The sequence below is a fragment of the Nelumbo nucifera genome, chromosome 3 (genome assembly GCF_055504915.1).
Source record: "Nelumbo nucifera cultivar China Antique chromosome 3, China Antique-T2T, whole genome shotgun sequence".
NCBI classification, from domain to species: Eukaryota; Viridiplantae; Streptophyta; class Magnoliopsida; order Proteales; family Nelumbonaceae; genus Nelumbo; species Nelumbo nucifera.
In genome coordinates, this window is record NC_142651.1 from 109703321 (window position 1) to 109722927 (window position 19607).

The window sequence follows — 19607 nt, forward strand, 5'->3', positions numbered from 1 at the left end:
TACGCTTCGAGTTCGCGTAATCTAACAATGAAGCAGAGTATGAGGCATTGATAGCTAGATTAGCTTTAGCGAGAGAAGTAAAAGCCAAGCACATCGTTTTCTGCAGCGATTCCCAACTTGTGGTCAACCAGGTCATTGGTGAGTACGAAGCTCGCGAGCCAACCATGGTCGCCTACTTAGCCAATGTCAGAGAGGCCCTGCTCAACTTCCAGTCACACTTTATCAGGCAAATCCCTAGGTCGGAGAACGCTGAGGCCGACGCCTTGTCCAGATTAGCCAGCACCAGCGACATCACCATGAGAACCGTGTACATAGAGGACCTGCCTCGGCCTAGCATTCTCGGGGGGGCAGAGGAGGTCGCTACCGTCGTTCAAGCAGAGCCGAGCTGGATTGACCCGCTCGCGTGCTTCTTTCTACACGGGACTCTCCTTGTAGATCGTAATGCAGCCAGAAGGGTGCAGCGCAAGGCAGCCAAATACGTCATGATAGACGAACAGCTATACTAGAGATCCTACACGCTCCCCTACTTGCGTTGCTTGCGACCTTCCGAAGCTGAGCTCGTACTCCGTGACACTCATGAGTGTCCGTGCGACGGACACTTGGGAGGCATGACCCTCGCCCAAAAAAGCACTTCGATAGGGGTATTCTTGGCCAAAAATGAAGGCAAATGCCATTGAGCTCGTTAGAAAATGTGACAAATACCAGAAGCACGCCAATATTCACCACCAACCCACTGCCGACCTCAAGTATCTCACCAGTCCGTGACCTTTTGCACAATGGGGCATCGATCTATTCGGGTCATTCCCGCCAGCAACGAGTGGGAGGAAGTTCTTAGCAATAGCAGTGGATTATTTCACCAAGTGGGTAGAGGCTGAACCCCTTGTAACGATTACAGCCCGGAACGTCCAAAACTTCTTTTGGAAGAACATTGTGTACCGCTTCGGGTTACCTCGGGCACTGATTTCTGATAACGGCAAGCAGTTCAAGGACATCAAATTCCAGAAATGGTGCCAAGACATGGGAATCCGACGGAACTTTACTTCAGTCGCACACCCTCAAGCAAACAGTCAGGCAAAAGTCACAAACAGAGCCATCCTCCGCGGACTGAAGGCACGGTTAGACCGAGCTAAAGGGTTGTGGACAGACAAGCTACCGAGTGTCCTATGGGCTTACCGAACCATGGAAAAGACCTCCACGGGAGAAACCCCCTTCAACCTCACCAACGGCACCGAAGTAGTTATCCCCACAGAGATCGAAGTACCTGCGCTGCGACTGGAAGCATATAGTGACCAGACGAATGAAGATGAGTTGTGTACTAACCTCGATCTACTCGACAAAGTAAGGGACCTCGCGTACATCAAGACCGCAACCTAACAACAGAGAGTAGCTCGGTACTATAACGCTAGGGTTAAGAAGCGGAACCTCCGCGTTGGCGACCTGGTCCTTCGTAAAGTTATGGTACCTAAGCCCGGCGCTGGCAAGCTCGGGCCCAACTGGGAAGGACCTTACCTAGTGAAACGAATGCTCGGGGAAGTAACGTATGAGCTCGGGACCCTCGAAGGGAAACAAGTACCTCGGGCATGGAGTATTGTCAACTTAAGACAATACTATCTATACCAACTGATTAGGCCACGAGCCACTCTCCGAGCCTAAGGACCAAAATACCGAGCTAACATGACCTTGGCACAATAGGACCCAGTCGCCTCTATGGCATGGGCGAACTCCAAGAGTGGGTTATAAGTCACTCTCAGAGACTAAGGGCCAAAATGCCGAGCTAACATGACCTCGGCGCAATAAGACCTAGTCGTCTCCATGACAGGGCGAACTTCAATGGCAGACCACAAGTCGCCCCCCGGCTTACGGCCTATGGCGCCAAGCTAACCAACACCTCGGCATCAAGAAGGACTTAGCCATTTCGACGATGGGGGTAAAGTATGAAAAGCGTGAGCAGCTCGGGTTTAAACACCGACAAGCATAGCTTGTTCTGGTACATTGATCGAACTAAAGAATAACCGATGAGTATATGGTTCGGGCACACATGGTAATCACTTCGCCGTGCACCATAGAGATGCCTTGAATGATTTAAGGGACAGTTCGAAATAACGATTGTCGAGAAGTCCTGCTTCGGGTATGTAGCTCTAATAGCTCGGGTGTTGAGATCGCCTTAGCAAAGATAAAGAGTGCACACCATACTTAGAAGAAAAAGAAGAACTTTCATTACCATTTCAAAAAAAAAAGGAAAGAGAAAAATGACAAGGCAATAACCGAGCTAAGCAGCTCGGGAAAGTTTGACAATCACAGGGCACAACTGTCCAACCAAAGATCTTTGAAAGACTAGGTTTATGGCACCCAGGAGCCACCAGAAGTCCAGGAAAAACACCGCCTCTGGAATCCGCCTCCTCATCCTCGTCCTCCGAGGAGTCAGGCTCCTCTTCCTCCGCTTGATTCACAATCTTGGGAGACAGGCCCTTCATAGTGATGCCGTCGAGGTTGAGCCCGAAGAACTTCTTTCGAACCAACCACTGGCAGAGCTTAAACCCAGAGCGGTACGAACTCGAGCCATATTCCACCTGGAGGTTGTGGTATTCTTGGGAGTCTTTGAAATTCCAGACCGCCTTCTCTCGTTCGGCCTCCACCATCTGGTCAAAATTTCGAGTCCGATCTTGAAGAGTGGACTCCAAGTCCCATACCTGCTACCGAAGGAGCTCCCTCTCCGCCACCACCCTCGACGACTCCTCCCGATAACGCGTGCTCTCTTCAGAAAGTCGGGCAATTTGGGCCTCCTGGTCGCAGACGAGCATCTCTTGAGATTCACTCCCCTTGCGAGTGTGATGGAGGTCGCCCCGAATCCGATCAAGCTCGCCCTGGAGCTTCTTATTAGTGACTCGCTGGTCGAGGGCGTCAACGTGGTGGATGTGCGTCTGGAGAGCCATAGCATGGATGGCGGTATTCACCTGCCAACAGAAAGAAGATCAGAGAACAACAAAAGGAAGCAAAATGAGAGAAGAAAGGAAAGAATCACTTACCACCATGCAGTGGTAGGAAGCAGACGCGGCGAGGTCCCCAGGCTCCATATTCCCCCAATGGGTGACCTCGTCGTTGTTAATCGCCTTCCGGCTCCTCCGACGAGCCACGGTGTAGTCATTCACCCCTTCCCAGTTCCCCACTAGGAACGGAGGGTAAGGGAATGGATGGAGAGGGTAACGGGAAGTCACCCCGTGTTGTGGGAGCTCGCCCCCTCCGAGACCAGCCCCACTAGTTCCCTCGGATGGAGGTGGCAGGATCTCAGGCGGAGGGGAGGATAAAGTCGGCTCGACAGATCCGAACTCAGTACCCCCTGAGGTGGGAGTCCGGTCGGGGCGCGACCTCTTCACCTTGCGCCTCTGGTTGCTTGAAAGAAGGCGGCGTGAGTCGATACCAGACATGTTGGCTACCAAGAAGAAATCACAGTATTAGTTCGGTAAGAACGAGATATATATGCATATGAACACAATGTCGTGACAAAAACCACGCGACCTAAAAGGACAACCTACCCGGGCTCAGGCCGGCCTGCACGAGCTTCTCCTCGGCCAAGTAGTCCGAACAGAGGAAGCCTACTGATGCCGAGGACAACATCATTTTCTGAGTTTTAGGGTCCAGCTCGACCCCGGAGTCCTGGATGGCGCCCCTCCAAGAAGTAGGGAAGGGCCAGCCTTCGGGGTTGTGGACCAAAAAATAATCCCGCTTCCAGGCGGGGATTTTCTTCAGGAGCTCATGCAAGAGCTTGTAGCCATGGCGGGGAGAGAAGTAGTAGAGACGCCTCTCCGGCGGAGCCCCGGGAGTGGCATTCTTTATACAGAGGATAGCGGAGAAAATGTCCAGACTCAAGGGAAAACAGTATTCCCAACACAAGGATATCGTCCCAACCAAGTTTCGATGGAATTGGGATGGAGTTGGTCAATAGTGACATGGAAGTGGTTTAGCACCTCCACTATCAAGGGGTGCAGGGGGAGACGCAGGCCATCCTCGAGCTGTTCCTAGTAAATGACTATATCGTTGGGGCCATGCTCCCATGGAAAGTTACTAGTGGGGATGTAGTAGAGAAGGTCCCTAGGAAGGTGGAAATAGCTAATCAGAGACCTAAGTCTCCCCTCTGTCATGGAGGAAGGGCCGAAAGTATCGGGCTCCCTTCCCCGCGAAGTGGAAGCTCCTTCCTCGAAGACCTCCCTGGCGCTCGTAGCCTGCTCCCAAGCTCCCCCCAAGCTTAAGGGAGCATCATCATCCTGGTCACTGCCCTAGTGATGGACATGGTACGGGTATCCCGACATGACTGACAGTAAGTAAGACTCACCGAAAGGGGATGGGATGAAAAAAGTTGAGAAACTCGAGTAGACTTGACAGGTGCGCGACCTCAGAATCCGAAGACAGCAAGATGGCGTGAAGGGAAACGAGGCCTAGAGGGCCCTCCTATTTATAGCCCCCACGTCTCCGAATCGACGGCCCAGATCAAAGTAGATCCAACGGCTCGCAGGCGCATTGACTGCACGCCTTCTGAAAACTGAAGGTGATTGGCGGCACGTCTTCCATGATTAAGGTAATGATGGTTGCACGACGTTCGAAATTAAGAGCCACTTCAGCACGTTTTGGGAATCCGAAAAGTCAGAAAATTCAGGAAATCTCTTGATTCTCGCGAATGCATTTAATGTGAGTAGTCAATCAAGTTTGAATTTCGATCAAATCAGTCCATCACGCTTCATGAACTCCTCGCGCTAAGGCAATGCTCTCATCTCAAGGAGTGGGGGGAAATTGATGGAGGACGATTTGACCCGACCTATGAAACGATGACACGTGGACACTAACTCAGCACGAGCAACAATTCAACATTGTAGCCTAGTGCAACCAAGTGACGGGCCCATAAAGCAGCTCGCTACATCGTAGCTCACAGAAGGAGAAGCTCACCACAACGCGAGCTCTGGGTTCCCCGAGCTACCTTTGAAGGGATACTCCGAGGCAACTTTAGCTCACGAGCTAGGAGAACTAGCTTGCCCAAACTCTCAAGCAGATAAGTCATCCCAAGGACCAATTCTATTAAAGGTAATCCTGGAGTATTCCGAGCTCGCCACAAAGTAGCTCACGAATGAGCCACATGAGCACTCCTCAGGAAGCTTCTATCTGACAGGCCGTACCGATCAAACTGCGCCACGTCCCTTACTGACGGCGCTGTCCCTGTCCTTTCGACAGTCTGCGTCCACGTCTCTCAGCACGTGGAGGCATGCCTGCCACTTTGGGGACGTGTCACTCACCCAGATGAGGAGTACGTCACAACGGCCACCTGCGCAGCCCTGGCAGGTAACGGCTGTGGCAGGGACCCAGTAGCGGTTATGCCCGACCTGACAAGAACGCCCCTATAAAAGCCCCTAGGGCAGAAGAGAAACTTCTTCTTGAGACTTAAAATCTCTCTAGTATAGTGATAAAGCGCAACCTACACTCTTAGCCACCACAGTCTTCTTTTCTTCCTTCTTGCGTTCTAACTTAAGCATCGGAGTATTCCCACCGGCTAAAATCCCCGGGAATCCTTCCTTTCCGTCTTCTCAGGTGCCGTCCGTTGCCAACAAGGAGCCAGTCAGTAGTTAGATAGGAGTGCCCGGATCGTGTCGCATCAAATTTCAACTCAAATTCATTTTGAATTGGACCGTCCAATCTGGACCTGATATTGGCTTAATCGAATCCAGTTCAATATAAATTTGTTACGGACGGACCAGGTCCAATCCAATCTAATAAATATTTTAGACCGGATTGATCCAATCCAATATATCTTGTTGGTCCGTCCAAATTGATTTTGGACTGAATGGGATCCAATCCAAAACCGGTCCATTGACATCCTTAGTTGATAGTCCAACCATTTAGATGAGCAAATCGTTTATCAAGTCAAAGATTTTGTGATATGATGGGTTAGTGGTTCAACCAAACTAGAATTGTAAGCGAATGATCTTGCCTGACTAGCCAAGTCAATAGGTTGAAAACATGATGATGGGGAGTACCTTGTCCTAGTTGAACCGCCACGTGGACATTAATGTGGACAAACATGAGGCCAGAAGCACGACCAAGCTAATGACATAGAATGCTGCCATTCATCGGAGACAACGGTAGTAATTCATGCTGCGAACCTTGGACAAAGAAGGGCACATGGTGAACTCCAAGCTCGGCTCAACCTCCCGTCTACAAGTATTTAAGGACACGACGCATAAGACTTCTGCTTCCATTCTTGCTCTTTTAAGCTTTTCAGCACTGTTTGGCTACGAGTCTACGACTAGCTCATCCTCATTAGGTCAGCTTAGTTGTCCTCTTCTTCTCCTTATTGACTTGAGCATCAGAATTCTCCTCTTCGAGGAACCCTCTCAAGGCTTCTGACTTTGATGTTTGCAAATCCTTGGATCTACCTCAGCTTTTGCAGATCAACAAGACAATATCTGCTTTTTGTCCATCTCAGTTGGAACAACATCATTTGGAACAAGTATTGATTTTATAAAGTTATACATGTTGATTTGTAGATGAATTACAATTTACTTAAAATTTATAAAAAGTGACAATAGATTTCTATTTTTCTAAGGCTTCTAGACTTTTTCTTGACTTAAAATACCCCTCTCTTTGAAATCACTCTCTCTCTCTCTCTTTCTCTATTATGAAGATATAAATTGTAAATTGAATACTATATTTATTTCATTCCATTCTCTCTCATTAAGTCTTATATTTAAGGTTAATTTCCATTCTCTCTCATTGAATCATATGTTTAATGTAATTTTGTTTCCCAACATTAAATTTCACTAATAACAATTTTAATAGTATAAACTTGTATATTGAAAATCAATTTGGAAACAAAATCGGTTTTTAAGTATGATAAACAAGAAGAATTTTTTTAATGATAGAAAGGGAATACAAAATTTAAAACTGCCCAAGCAAAGAAACTACTTTCATGTTTGTTAAACGATGGAAATGGAATACCAAAATTATGAAAAGAGAAAATTAATGTCTATTCCATCACCCTACTAAACAAATCAAATGATTCAATGGTTTGATTAGGTAGGCCATCATGTTGTTGGACAAATCAATGGTTTTCTACAGACAAGCAATTTGGTGGAAAATGAATCTAAAATCCAGGTCAAGTAACAATTCAATTAGTCTAATCGGTCTCTAGGCAAGCAATGGTTCAATTAACATAATAAATTGAAAATATTGATATAAGTTATAGAGTAAAAAGATTTGATATAAGTGTTTAGGTTGAAAGGCAATAAATCACCAATATATAAATACAATTATTGTTGTTGTTATCCTTTGAAATTGCTACATGCTTGCACATTTACTAGTTATATGAAAAATGTAAGATGTCATTGTGATTTTGGTTGGTTGATTGAATTATCAAAGTACAAGTAATGTGCTTAAGGCTCAATTTGGAAGGCATACAAATATAAATGTATACATTACAAATGCATACAAAATAATACAAAATGAAAGATTTTACACTCTATATATTTGTATTTATACTCCTTCCAAACTGAGCATTAGGCTTAGTTTGAAAAGAATACAAATACAAATATGTATAATGCAAATATTGGTTTAGAAATACAAAATACAAGAATTTGCATCATACACATTTGTATTTACACTCTTTTCAAGTTTGAAAAGTGTACAAAAATATACACAATAATAAGGAAATACAAGATTATTGCACTCTGCTATATATCTTTGTACCCCTTTCAAACTGAGCCTAAATGCCTTGCAGTAAAGAGTAGAGATGCTGTATTCGGGCTGGGAGGTGGCAGGTTTGATGAAAGATACATTTGGTGGTTGTGGTTGAATATGGCCATGATGGGCCATGACTGTACGGACATGTCGATCAGATTATGGGCCTGGGTACGATCCTGGTTATGGATTTAATGGTGGAGAATGGAGTTGTGCACTTTGTGCATGGGCGCATTGACCGATTGTTCGAGTAGGTAGGCCGGTGACAATACTCCCTAGGTTATCAATTGGTGATATGCATGCTATTTAACAATTTCACATCCCTTGAATGATATATAATCTTTTTCTGATTTGAGGTTTTAATTGCTAATCCTTTTTTATTGCTGATTCTTTTATTATAAGCACGGTATTAAGATGCATTTCAACTCAAATTTTTTCGCTTAAAGCAGAACGATGCAAATAGAGTTTAAATTTAAATATGTAGAGTGTATTCTGTTCCATACAGATGCAAAGTTGGATTAATTTTATCTTGACAAATTTATTTTCTTATCAAAGGATTTTTAATTGTAATGGATGAAAATATGAATCCCGATATAGTAATAGACATTTTCTAATATTAACCACTTTGAATGCAAATTTACTTTTTTTTATATGTAGAATTACCTCTCATTTTAGGTATAAACTTGTCCTAGAAATTGTATTTTATGTCACTATCAATACACAAAGCTTTCTTGCCAAATGTCAACAAAACTGAACCAAAGTGCATAATTGCATTAAATTGGTGTTTACACCCTATTTGCACCGTCTCTAAATATAGCCTATAGAACATGAGTCCTGATCTACTTTTCATAGAATATTTCTCACACCAACCTCACAACACGTCCCAGCTGTATATGGAGGAGTATATGATCTCGTACTTATTATTATTATTATTATTCATTCATTCATTCATTCAGAGATATTCAACTCAATACATGATGGAATGTATGTAAAGTTGGTGTAAGGTATAATCTAAGGCTATGTTTGGTTTGAAGGAAAAAGTAGAAAAAAGAAAGAAAAGTTAAAGAAATCTATACAAGCTTTGGGAATGTTTCCCTATTTTTCTTTTCCTTTTCCTACTTTTTCCTTCAAACCAAATATAACATAAAGGGAGCAAATCCCAATTCAAGACAACAATCACATCCAAAATAGAAATAAAACAATGGAGGTAAAAACTTGTTGGGTGTCATGTATAAACAGCGACCAACGATTGTGCAGAACTCATTATTAAATAAATTCTCAAGCAACTTTCGAAAAATGAAATCGATTTTGTAGTTAGTTTAATGATTTGTTCATGCGGTTACTCTGGTCTTTTCGGAATACGGTGCTGCATTGGTATGCTGTTAGTGGATTTGGAATTTTCTGCCAACAAAACACGTTACATAACACCATGAGAATGGGACCTATCATAAAAGTCAAACCTGTCATGTATCAGATGAGTGGTGTGAGATCATGTTGGTAGAGGGTTGGAATGTATTTTATTGACAATTGTTTCGTAAGGTAGGTTTTTTCAATAGTACATGAACAAACAGTATAAGACGATCCATGATGATTTCTCCTTATCAATTAATCAGAAATCAGTGATTTCTGGAATCGGTGAATTTTGAAAAATCACAACAATTGTTGTTTGGTATCATTTATGCCATGTAAGTCGATTTGAGAAATGGGCTTTGAGCTTGTTTGGTACTTAGGGCCCATTATCTTTATACTAGAGTTATTATTCAATGCCAATTTAAGTGATATATCATCATCAAAAAATAAAAATCAGTTAAAAATAAAGAAATCACCAAATGACTGATTTCAATTATCAATTTTGGCCGATTTTTTCTGAAAATCACCAAAATCAGCTGACCAAACAGAAATTTCAATACCAATTTCTCTAACCTGATGTGGCTCCGACATAGCAGTGATTTTCAACATATCATCATCGGTGACAAATATCACCTAAAAATAAAAAAGGATAAAAAAGGACGTTTTCTCATACTATGCTTTCCGGATTTCTAAGATATGGAAAAACCTTTTTTTTTAATGAAAAAAAAGGACCTTTTCTTGAGAAAGCTATATCGGTTCCAAATGAATTCCATATCATCGTTTTTCCCGGCACTGTGTGTGGTGCCGACATGGCACCTTTTTTGAGAAAGCTATATCAGTTCCAAATGAATTCCATACTTCCATGCATGAGCAAAGGGACCACGCTACAGTGCAACACACTACACTGTCAAAAGTTTCAGTTAATTTATACATGGAGCGTAACGGAAATTCCTAAAGTGAAATGTCCACTTAACATCCTATAAATGGGTAGCAGCTATGAAAACATCTCTACATGTAATTTGGCCGAATAGTGAAGAGAAGAGAGGGAGAGAAGATGACTGGCAGAGTTACTGGAAAGGCGTCGTTCGTCGTTGTGCTGCTTCTTTTGGCTTTTGCATCGAGTTCAGAAGGAGGAAGAGGCATGAGTAGCAAGGTGATGGTGAAGCTCGTTGATCACCCACAAAACTTCTTTGGAGGTGCTTCTGCGGGGTCCTTTTCTAATCCTGGTTTCGGTTTTGGCTTTAGCTTTGGGCCCTCGGGCTTTTGTGCGAGGCCGGGCTTCGGATGTCTCCCCGTTGCACCCTTTAATCCTGGTGACTCTCTTGGAGCTGGAGGAGGCTCGCCCTGAATCAAGCTTGAGCCACTTCATTCTCTGGATCAGTCTTCCAGATTGGGTTTTTTGGATCTAATCTTCGTGGGTTTTAGCTTTTAATTTTCTTGCTTAAGTTTTTCAATTGTATCCCCGTGTGGTATGTTCTCTGGAGGCTGAACTGAATAACTTGTTGCTTTGTCTTTTATCATTTCAGAGTTCAAACTCTATTAAAGGATCTGTTGATGTTGATTAACTGGGCCTAAAATTGTTATCGACGCAACTATCAATTGCACGCTTTTAGTAGTTCTACTGTTCTACAGACTGATGAATCAACCACTTCGGAAATTGGGCCCCCTTAATTGTTAGAGCATTCCATTGAAAAGGATGACTTAGAGGGTTTATTAAGCAACATTTACAGTAAATCTTGGTTGCCGGTGAACCAAGATATCACTCCGTTCACCAACTATACATAACACTCTGTTTCTATATATCCTCTGCTTTTCGCTAGCAGAGACCATCTTCAATTAACATCAAACACTGAATTCTAATTGACCTTTATGCCAATTTAGAGACCGATCCAAGGACTGTAACCTCTGCTTGGAAGATACAACTACCATTCCGAAGAAAAGATTTGGTTGATTGGTCATTGAGCTTAGCGAGTGTCATGAAGTTGGGCCAGCCCCAAACCGAGACCGAAGGACTGAATAGATGATAAGCTGCAAATTAAAAGAAACGATGTAATTTCTGCAGACAATTTGCATTCTATCCTGAATGGTGGTTCTCTAGAGATCTAGAGAGAGAGAGAGAGAGAGAGGGGATTATAATTGGTTCTTACTTTCTTCTTGGGAATGTGCGCCGCTGGCTTGGTCCATGATACGCATGGCCAATTTGGTGTAGACTTTGGTGTCAGGAGGAAGAGTAGTAGAATCAGCTAAAGCTAGAAACAGAGAAATACTATTGCCTTTGCCATCGCCAATTCCCTTAGGATAGAGCCTAATCTTCCTGTAACTCAAGCATCAAAACGTCAATATAAATTCATCACAATGAAGCAAGGAGATGAATCTGTCCACTAGTTTAAGAGCAAAGAGGAAGAAGTCTCTCATCGTATACCATTTATAATCTCCTGCTAGGAATGCCTCAGAATCCAAGCGTTCCGTATCAATCCCTGAAAATTTTTCCATCTTCCAAGTGTGGGTACAAGCAACAGCTCCCTCTTCCATAGACAAACACACGCCTCTCGCCTCATTTTTGATGATGAAAATCTCAGCTCCAAACACACAAGTATCACTAACAAGGTATCCATTATTCGGGTCCTTGAAGGTTTTAAGGTCGATGAATCTGGCAATACCCCATTCCGTTCTCATTGCATAAAAGCGCCTCACTCTCCTCTCTGCATGGAGTGGTAATGAGAAGTAAGAGCGTTTTTCATTGAATCATCACTTTTTCAGAGCTGTAAATCGGGCCGTGCTTAGATACACGCGGAAATACTTTTTCTTAGTTTTTTTTTTCAAAATTTGGTTTTTGGGAAGATATTTAAACATGTTTTTTATTAAAAAAGAGTGGGGTCTGTATCGGACCCCTAAAGATACGATACAATATGCCCGATACGGAATATATTGTATCGAAATTTTGAACCTTGATTGTACTATTTTATTCCAATTGTATTATATTTTTTAATTTCATTATTATATAAATAAATTTTTTACGATTTTTCATCTATTTTATTAATTTATTTTCCTTATTTTTTTTAATTTCTTTTAACAAATATGCCTCTTATGGCTTGGCATGGCATGACCTAACTTGATCCCACCTGGGCTTATGCCATGGGCTATGCCAGGCCTAACATCTAAAGTATCCTAGAGGAAGCAAGCAGAGCCCAATTTACACCTATATGACACTCTATTGAAAGTTTGAAACTAATTTACACATCTATACTTTATTTGGTATAATTTTGCTGTTGTGGCCAGGTTACCTTGGAAAGTCAGATACTTGTCCTGAAGCTGATCAAATAGAAACAAACTGAAAGTGGCATTCACCTCCGAACCTGCCTGAAGCAAACTGCTGTCTGCCAATACCAAGTATAGGGAGATGTGATCACTTCCATTTCCGACCTTGTTCCCATCTGGATAGAGAGACAACTTCCTGTGACGTTCAGCAGATGATCAAAGATAAGGCGTTATGATTAAGCGTCCCGATCGAATAAACTAACAGCCAATATGCAAAGGTTTAAATGAAGGCAACAGTGATCGAGAGAATCCAACACTCACCATTTGTAGCCTCCCACTTCAAAAACGTCGGAGTCATATTTCTCAACTGAAGCCTTCGAAAGTAAAGAAAATGACCGAATCTTAAATATGTAGTGTGCTGGTGGAGCATCTCTAGCTGTACCATTTCCATTTCAGAAATGTTGTAAAGCTAGCTAATGGGTAAAACAAATAAATGCTTTATAGATTTAGGCCAAGTTCGAGAGTATTCGGAGAAAAATTACTTATTTTAAACAGGGGTATTATAAGTATTTTGAAAATGTAGTAGCGGGTTAAGATAAGCTGTAAAAGAAATAAACACTTATTGAATAAAGACTTAAAAATTATTTTGGGCTTATGAAATAAGTTTTTATTTTTAGGGTTCGTTTGCTTTTTGATAAATTACTTACTTCTGTGTTTTTATTTTAGGTATATTCAGGTAAATGCATTTATCTATATTCTTTTATTTCTCAAGTAAATAAGACAATGACCTTTCTAATCATAAAAATCTATTATTAAAAGGGACATTTTTATCCCATCCAAATGTTGATAATTTTCCCTCATGTGTGGGAAAGTTAATTATCCACTTGAGAGATGGACATATCCAAAAAAATAAACTTTCCCTAATCCCCAAATAAATCTGAAAAAAGAATATAGGTTAGCAACCTCCTCTCTTTCCTTCCAAAATCCAAAAAACAAGGGCCCCTCAAAATGCAAATAAGTGATTATTAATGTAATTCCGCCCAAAATAAATACTTATTCGAAGCACTTATTCTTAAGTACTTCCAAACTGTCTTAACAATATGATGTGTATATAAAAGAAATATATATATATATATATATATATATATATATATATATATATATATATAATGACATTAACAAATAAAATCAGACGAAAATTACTAAAAGAAAAGCATACAGTTTGCGACGTCCAAGTGAAGGGGGCGGTCCTTCTGAGGTGGAGAAGGATACACAATCGCCATCGATTGACTGAAATAAGTAGCTTAATTATTTGCTAGCTATATCACTGAGGCTTCCGAACCTTGGATCCACACATACAACGAGACTGCTCTTATGTTGTTACCAAGTTGCTTGCCATGTGTTCGAAGAAACCATCCAGTATAAAGCAAGAGATTGAGACACCTTGCCCGTAAGGCAGGCTACCTCGTGCATGTACATGTTGCATGGATCCAAGTAACTTTCAACATACAACCAAAGCAAAGCATCCAATTCAGTGTACTCTAGCGGTCGAAGTGCACGGCGAGCCAGCCGCAAGCAATGTTCGGATACCGTACTTTTACAAGCAAGAACTAAAGGAGCACTTTGGAAGAAGGGAGGATTCAGTCGGTTTCATGTAAAATTGCAAACAGCTTTTCTTTAATGGTTCAGCTATTTTTCCTCACCTCCATCTATGGCCTATTTTTTAAACTAATTCTAATTTCTAAGACTGCGTTTGATTTTGGTGTAAATTGTCATCAATGTAAAAGTATATTGGCGTAGTTAATCAGTGTACAAATACATTGATAAAATCGATGTAGTATTTATATCGATTATCGATGTAAAACTCAACTGTGTGTGAGGTTTACATCGATTCTATGTAAAATTTACATTTCAATTAAATGCATGAAAATACATAGACCTGTTCATGGGTTGGATAGCTCGACGGCCTGACCCGGCCACGGTTGGGCTTGGACATATTATTAGACCCATGGGCCTGGGCTCAGGGCCCTATTATCTAAGCCTGACCTGATTTCAGCCTGGGCTTGGGATTTCACAAAAAAACCTGGCCTGGCCCGGCCAGACAATATATAAAAATATTAATAATATATATTATTAAAAATGTAATTTTTCTAACCCTAGCCCAATTGTTCATTCAAACTCATCCCAGTTTTGTTTGAAGTTCGAAGACCTAATCCCCTTCACAACGGTGACCAACGGTAGTGCTTCTACAATCTAAACTCAAGCAACGATCTAGTGATGGGTGAGGCGACAACATCTCTCCGAGCTCTGTCACCGACTATCTCTTAGTAACATGACGGCGTCCCCATTTCCCCGAGCTATGCTCCAGTAGCGGCAAGCCAACAACCATTCCCCGTTTCTTCGAGCTCTGCTCCAAACAATCTCAAATTCCAACATTAGATCGACAACATCTATAATTCAACGGTGCGGGCTTTTATGAGGGATGGGCTCAGGTTCGGGCTCGGGCCTCAATATATTGCATTGATAACCAATGAAGGCCCGACCCGACCCATGTACATGTCTAAAAATACAGACCAAGAATAGAGTTTTACACTGGTCCGTATTTACCTTTAAAGCAAATGTGGACAAATATAAACCAGCGGTGGAGTTTTATGTCAATTTGCATTATACCGCAAAGAAACACAACCAAGGGTTGTGGTGGAATAAGGTCAATCAATGTATATTTTCACTCTTCGGTGTAGGGTATGCTGTCCTATTGTGTCTAGGCCGATCTTGGATAAAGAAAAACATTTTAGGTGGCATTAATTGGTTTCTAAGGCTGTGTTTGGAAACGATGCAAAAGAGTATAAATGAAGATATACACAATGCATTTTGATTCATACAAATGCAAAGTTGGGTTAGTTTTGCATTGACAAAATCACCTTACCCAACAACTTTTAGTTGTAATGAATGCAAATACAAATTCCGATAAAGTAAGATGCCTTTTCTAACAAAAGCCTACTTTGAATGCAAATTTACTTCTTTTTTATTGATGTAAAAATAACATCTCATGGATGTTCCATGTAAATATGGCAATTGAGAATGTCAGCCTCGGCCATGATTTTTGCATCGGAACTCTAGATTTAACCATGCATGGTTTTTTATGGACTTTAAAATTATTTATTGAATCAATAGTAACCATGATGAGCTTGTCCAATTTGAATGCAACCTAGTTATAACCAATTTGAATCAGATAGGCACAACGTTGTAAGCACGTTCAATGAACACTTGAAAATTTGTTGACACCTATCCCTTAAAATACCTTCACCCCACTCTTGAAAAAGATTAAAACCCACTTTTAACCGTTGTTAAAATACTTATCAAATTTATGAAGTATAATGAATCCTTGTTCTCTCTCTCTCTCTCACACACACACACATCTTCTTTAAAACCTCTGCTTTGACTCTTTAAACCATTCATTCTGTAAAGAACCATTGATGCTTCAACCTTAGAGCTTAAGTTATTAGGTGAGGTCCTTAAATAGTTTTTTTCCCTAACACCTCTTTCACATAAAGGCTTATTGCACTTGAAGCATTGACAATTTCAAACCCATCCATATGCCTTGTGCTAAATTTAATTAATCATAATGGCAATGTCAAGGATCAAACACTAGACCAACTATAACTACACTCTAATACCATGTCAATTAGGAATTGTTCAATATGTTTTTAATTATCTAACAAGCCTCCCAGCGTAAGAGTTATGAAACTAGAATCTACCATGGCAAGCTATATTGATAGATGGTCTTCTCAGTTTTTGTGTAGCTGGAAGATGGTAGCTTCTAAAAAAACATGGGCAATGGTTCTAGTTTTGTAATTCAAAATGACACTGGCTCTTTTTCTAAAAGTTAGTTACGTTGTGGCTCTTGTAAGGTGATATTGGCCGAATATGCTGAAACTTTTACCATTAAATCTTGTTGTTTTACTACTAAGGTGGTTGGTATTGGGAATATGTTAGTCCTAAGTGATTCTCTTACCTTGATTAAAGCTCTTGCCTCTCAATCTTTGACTATCAACCTACTGGTTGGCCTATTTTATCTGGAATTAATGCATATCTAATCTTGATGGAATTATTCTGAAGCTTTGATTTGTTAAAAGAGAGTTTATCTCACAAGCTCACTCCTTGCTTCAAGTTTGAACAACAAAATAATTAAGCAATAATAGAAACAAAATTGAATATGAATTAGCTGATAATACATCAACCGTGAGTTTGCTTTGTACTTATAGTAGTCTAAGACTTTGAGTCATACAATGAGTCAATATACAGAGTTTAGGATAAACATGAACACTGCCAAGATTATCTACAAGGATATAAGCTTATCAAGATGAATTCGGAATTCTTATCATAAATCAGATCTGGATACGTATGTTCTATCAGCCCCCCTAAGTTGAGTGTGGTAACATGAAGCTTCGACTGAAGAGTGGTGAACCGAGCAGAGGAGAGGGATTTAGTAAAAATGTCAGCAATTTTATCTGCTGAGGGAATACATCAAATGAATAATTTTTGCTAAGAGAGAGATCTTGAAGAAAATGAAAGTCAACCTCAATGTGCTTCGTTTGAGCGTGAAAAACAGGAGTAGAAGCTAAGTAAGTTGCACCAATATTGTCGCACCAGAGAACTAGAGGGGGAGAGGCATAGCCGAGATCTTTGAGAAGAGATTGTAGCTAGAGTAATTCGGTGACAGTATTGGCAAGAGAGCGAAACTCCGACTTAGTACTTAAACGAGCAACCGTTGGTTATTTCTTGGAGCTCTAGGAGATGAAGTTGGGGCCTAGATGAACGGCATAACCGCCAGTGGAGCACCTATCATTTGGGTAGCTGGCCCAGTTAGCATCAGTGTAGCCAGTGAACCGAAGAGATGGTAATGAGGAGAAACAAAAGACCATGAGTAATTGTAGACTTCAAGTACCATAGGATGCACTTAATGATAGACCAGTGTTCATCAATTGGTGAATATAGAAACTGGCTGACCTTATTCACTACAAAGGAAATGTCAGGGTGTGTAATGGTGACATACTGTAAGGCACCAACAATGCTCCTGTGTTCTAAAGGGTCAGACAAGGGAGTACTAGAGGTACGAGACAACTTTGAAGAAGCAACCATAGGAGAGGAGACCGGTTTAGCACCATCAAGCTTGGTACTAGTGAGCAGATCCAAGATGTATCGTTCCTAAGAAAGAACTAAGCAGTTGGCAGTAGAACATGCTTTGATCCCGAAAAAATTATGAAGGAACCCCAAATCTTTAAGTGGAAAGATTGAGGACAAAGATGAGAGAAGTTGATCAATAGGCGCCTTTGAGTTTCCTGTTACCAAGATATCATCCACGTAGGTAAGCATGTAGAGAGTCACTATGTCACGTGTGAAGATGAAAAGAGATGGATCAATAGACGAATTCCGAAAACCAAGACCAAGAAGAACAACAGTAAGTCGTGAATACCAGGCCCGAGGAGCTTGGCGTAAGCCATATAAAGCCTTTCAGAGACAACAAACATGGTGAGGACAAAATGGGTCTTCAAAACCCTTGGGTTGTTTAACATAGATGTCTTCATCAATAAAACCATGAAGAAAGCTATTGTTGATGTCTAGTTGCCAAATGGGCCAGGATTGAGAGACTACCAAGGCAAGGATAGTGAGTACAGTTACAGGTTTGATAATGGGACTGTAAGTGTCAAAGAAATCCAACCTGGGTATTTGATGAAAACCATGTGCAACCAAACGTGCTTTATAGTAGGCTAGAGTACCATCGGCCTTGGTTTTGACTTTGTATACCCATTTCATCCCGATGACATTCATGGTGGGCTCATAAGGTACCGGCTCCCAGGTGTCGTTAGTAATCAAAACATTGAACTCCTGTTGCATGGCATCTCTCCAATGAACAGATTTAGATGCTTCCATGAACATATGAGGTTCAGTCTTATCATTAGAGAGCAAAAAAAAGAAGAGTAGATGGGAGAGGATACCGAATTGCAGTAAGAGACCTCTGAGGAAGAGTACTATCCATGGATCTTGTTCGTATGGAGTGTGTACAAATAACTGGAGGTGGCACAACTAGTGCACGAGCAAGAACATCTTCATACTACGGTATCGTGCAGGAGGCAGAGATGATTCAACTAAGGAGGTGGCCATCATAACTGGTTCACAAGTGGAGGAAACCGAAGGAAGAGGTGAAGATGGTGCAGATTCCTGTTGTTGTGACGTCTTAGATATATAAACCCTTGGCTAGGTAGGTATGGATACATAGACCCCTAAGGATGGTGGTGATGCTAGTGATGAAGGTGTGGGAATCCCTAGAAATAGTCCTTCATCAAATACAACATGCTGAGCGACAAAGATTTTGCCAGTGGGAGAATGTAGGCATTTATAACCTTTGTGCATATTGTTGTACCCAATGAATATGCAGCGAGATGTGTGAAATGTGAGCTTGTTCTTGTTGTACGAGCGAAGTAATGGGTAACAAGCACAACCGAAGCAGTGGAGCATGGAGTAATCAGGACTTCTATGAAAGAGTTTTTCATAAGGCGACACACCATTGAGAGTGAGAGTTGGAAGTCGATTAATAAGTATACCGTAGTTTCTACTGCATCTATCCAGAAGGATAGGGGGAGATTCGAGCTGGCCAGTAGAGATAAAGTTGATTTGATGACATGTTTGTGCTTCCATTCAATTGAGCCATTTTGTTCATGTGTGTGAGGGCATGCAAGATGATGAATAATGCCCTGAGAGTCAAAATAGTTGGATAGTTTCCAATACTCACCTCCCCAATCAGATTGGAAGCAACAGATTTTGGCATTAAAGAGAACTTCAACATGTCTCTTAAATTTCAAAAAAATATATATATCAAAGGCTTTCGATTTTTGTGTCATAGGATACAACCAAGAGAATTTTGAGAAATCATCCATAAATAAAACATAATAAAAATGACCACTCTTACACTTAACCGATGTTGGACCTCATACATCAAAATAAATTAATTCTATGGGACTCTTTGACTGAAAAGAAGATGAAGATAAAGATAATCTATGACTCATTCCCATTTGACACGACTCACAAACTAATTGACTAGACTTATTAGAAGTGTATGGGAGACCATAGTGAGAGAGAACTTGTTGCACGATGTGAAACGTTGCATGCCTAAGACGTAAATGCCAACCATTAATGGATGTTCGTTCACCAACAAGAGCTTTTGGAGTTGAAGATATTGATGCCAAAGACGAGAAGCAATACAACCCATTTCTACTGAC

At 41.3% G+C, this 19607-nt stretch overlaps 1 protein-coding gene across 1 annotated transcript; it reads right to left on the reverse strand.

Annotated features, from left to right (window-relative positions):
* Positions 1-10530: 10530 nt before the first annotated feature.
* On the reverse strand, positions 10531-13709 carry LOC104607116 (uncharacterized). Its single transcript, XM_010272643.3, has 6 exons — positions 13547-13709; positions 12649-12763; positions 12354-12523; positions 11492-11771; positions 11217-11383; positions 10531-11097 (listed from the first exon to the last, which is right to left on the reverse strand). The coding sequence occupies exons 1-6, from the start codon at positions 13608-13610 to the stop codon at positions 10937-10939; spliced, it is 957 nt and encodes a 318-aa protein (XP_010270945.1). The 5' UTR covers positions 13611-13709; the 3' UTR covers positions 10531-10936.
* Between the last annotated feature and the right edge of the window lie 5898 nt (positions 13710-19607).

Bases quoted from the DNA above. Each gene is read 5' to 3' on its own strand.
- LOC104607116 (XM_010272643.3), bottom strand. From the start codon at position 13,610: ATGGCGATTGTGTATCCTTCTCCACCTCAGAAGGACCGCCCCCTTCAC. The intron at 12,524-12,648 runs GTGAGTGTTGGA...TGAACGTCACAG, and splicing joins GAAGTGGGAGGCTACAAATG to GAAGTTGTCTCTCTATCCAG. The intron at 11,384-11,491 runs GTATACGATGAG...CTTGAGTTACAG, and splicing joins CTAGCAGGAGATTATAAATG to GAAGATTAGGCTCTATCCTA.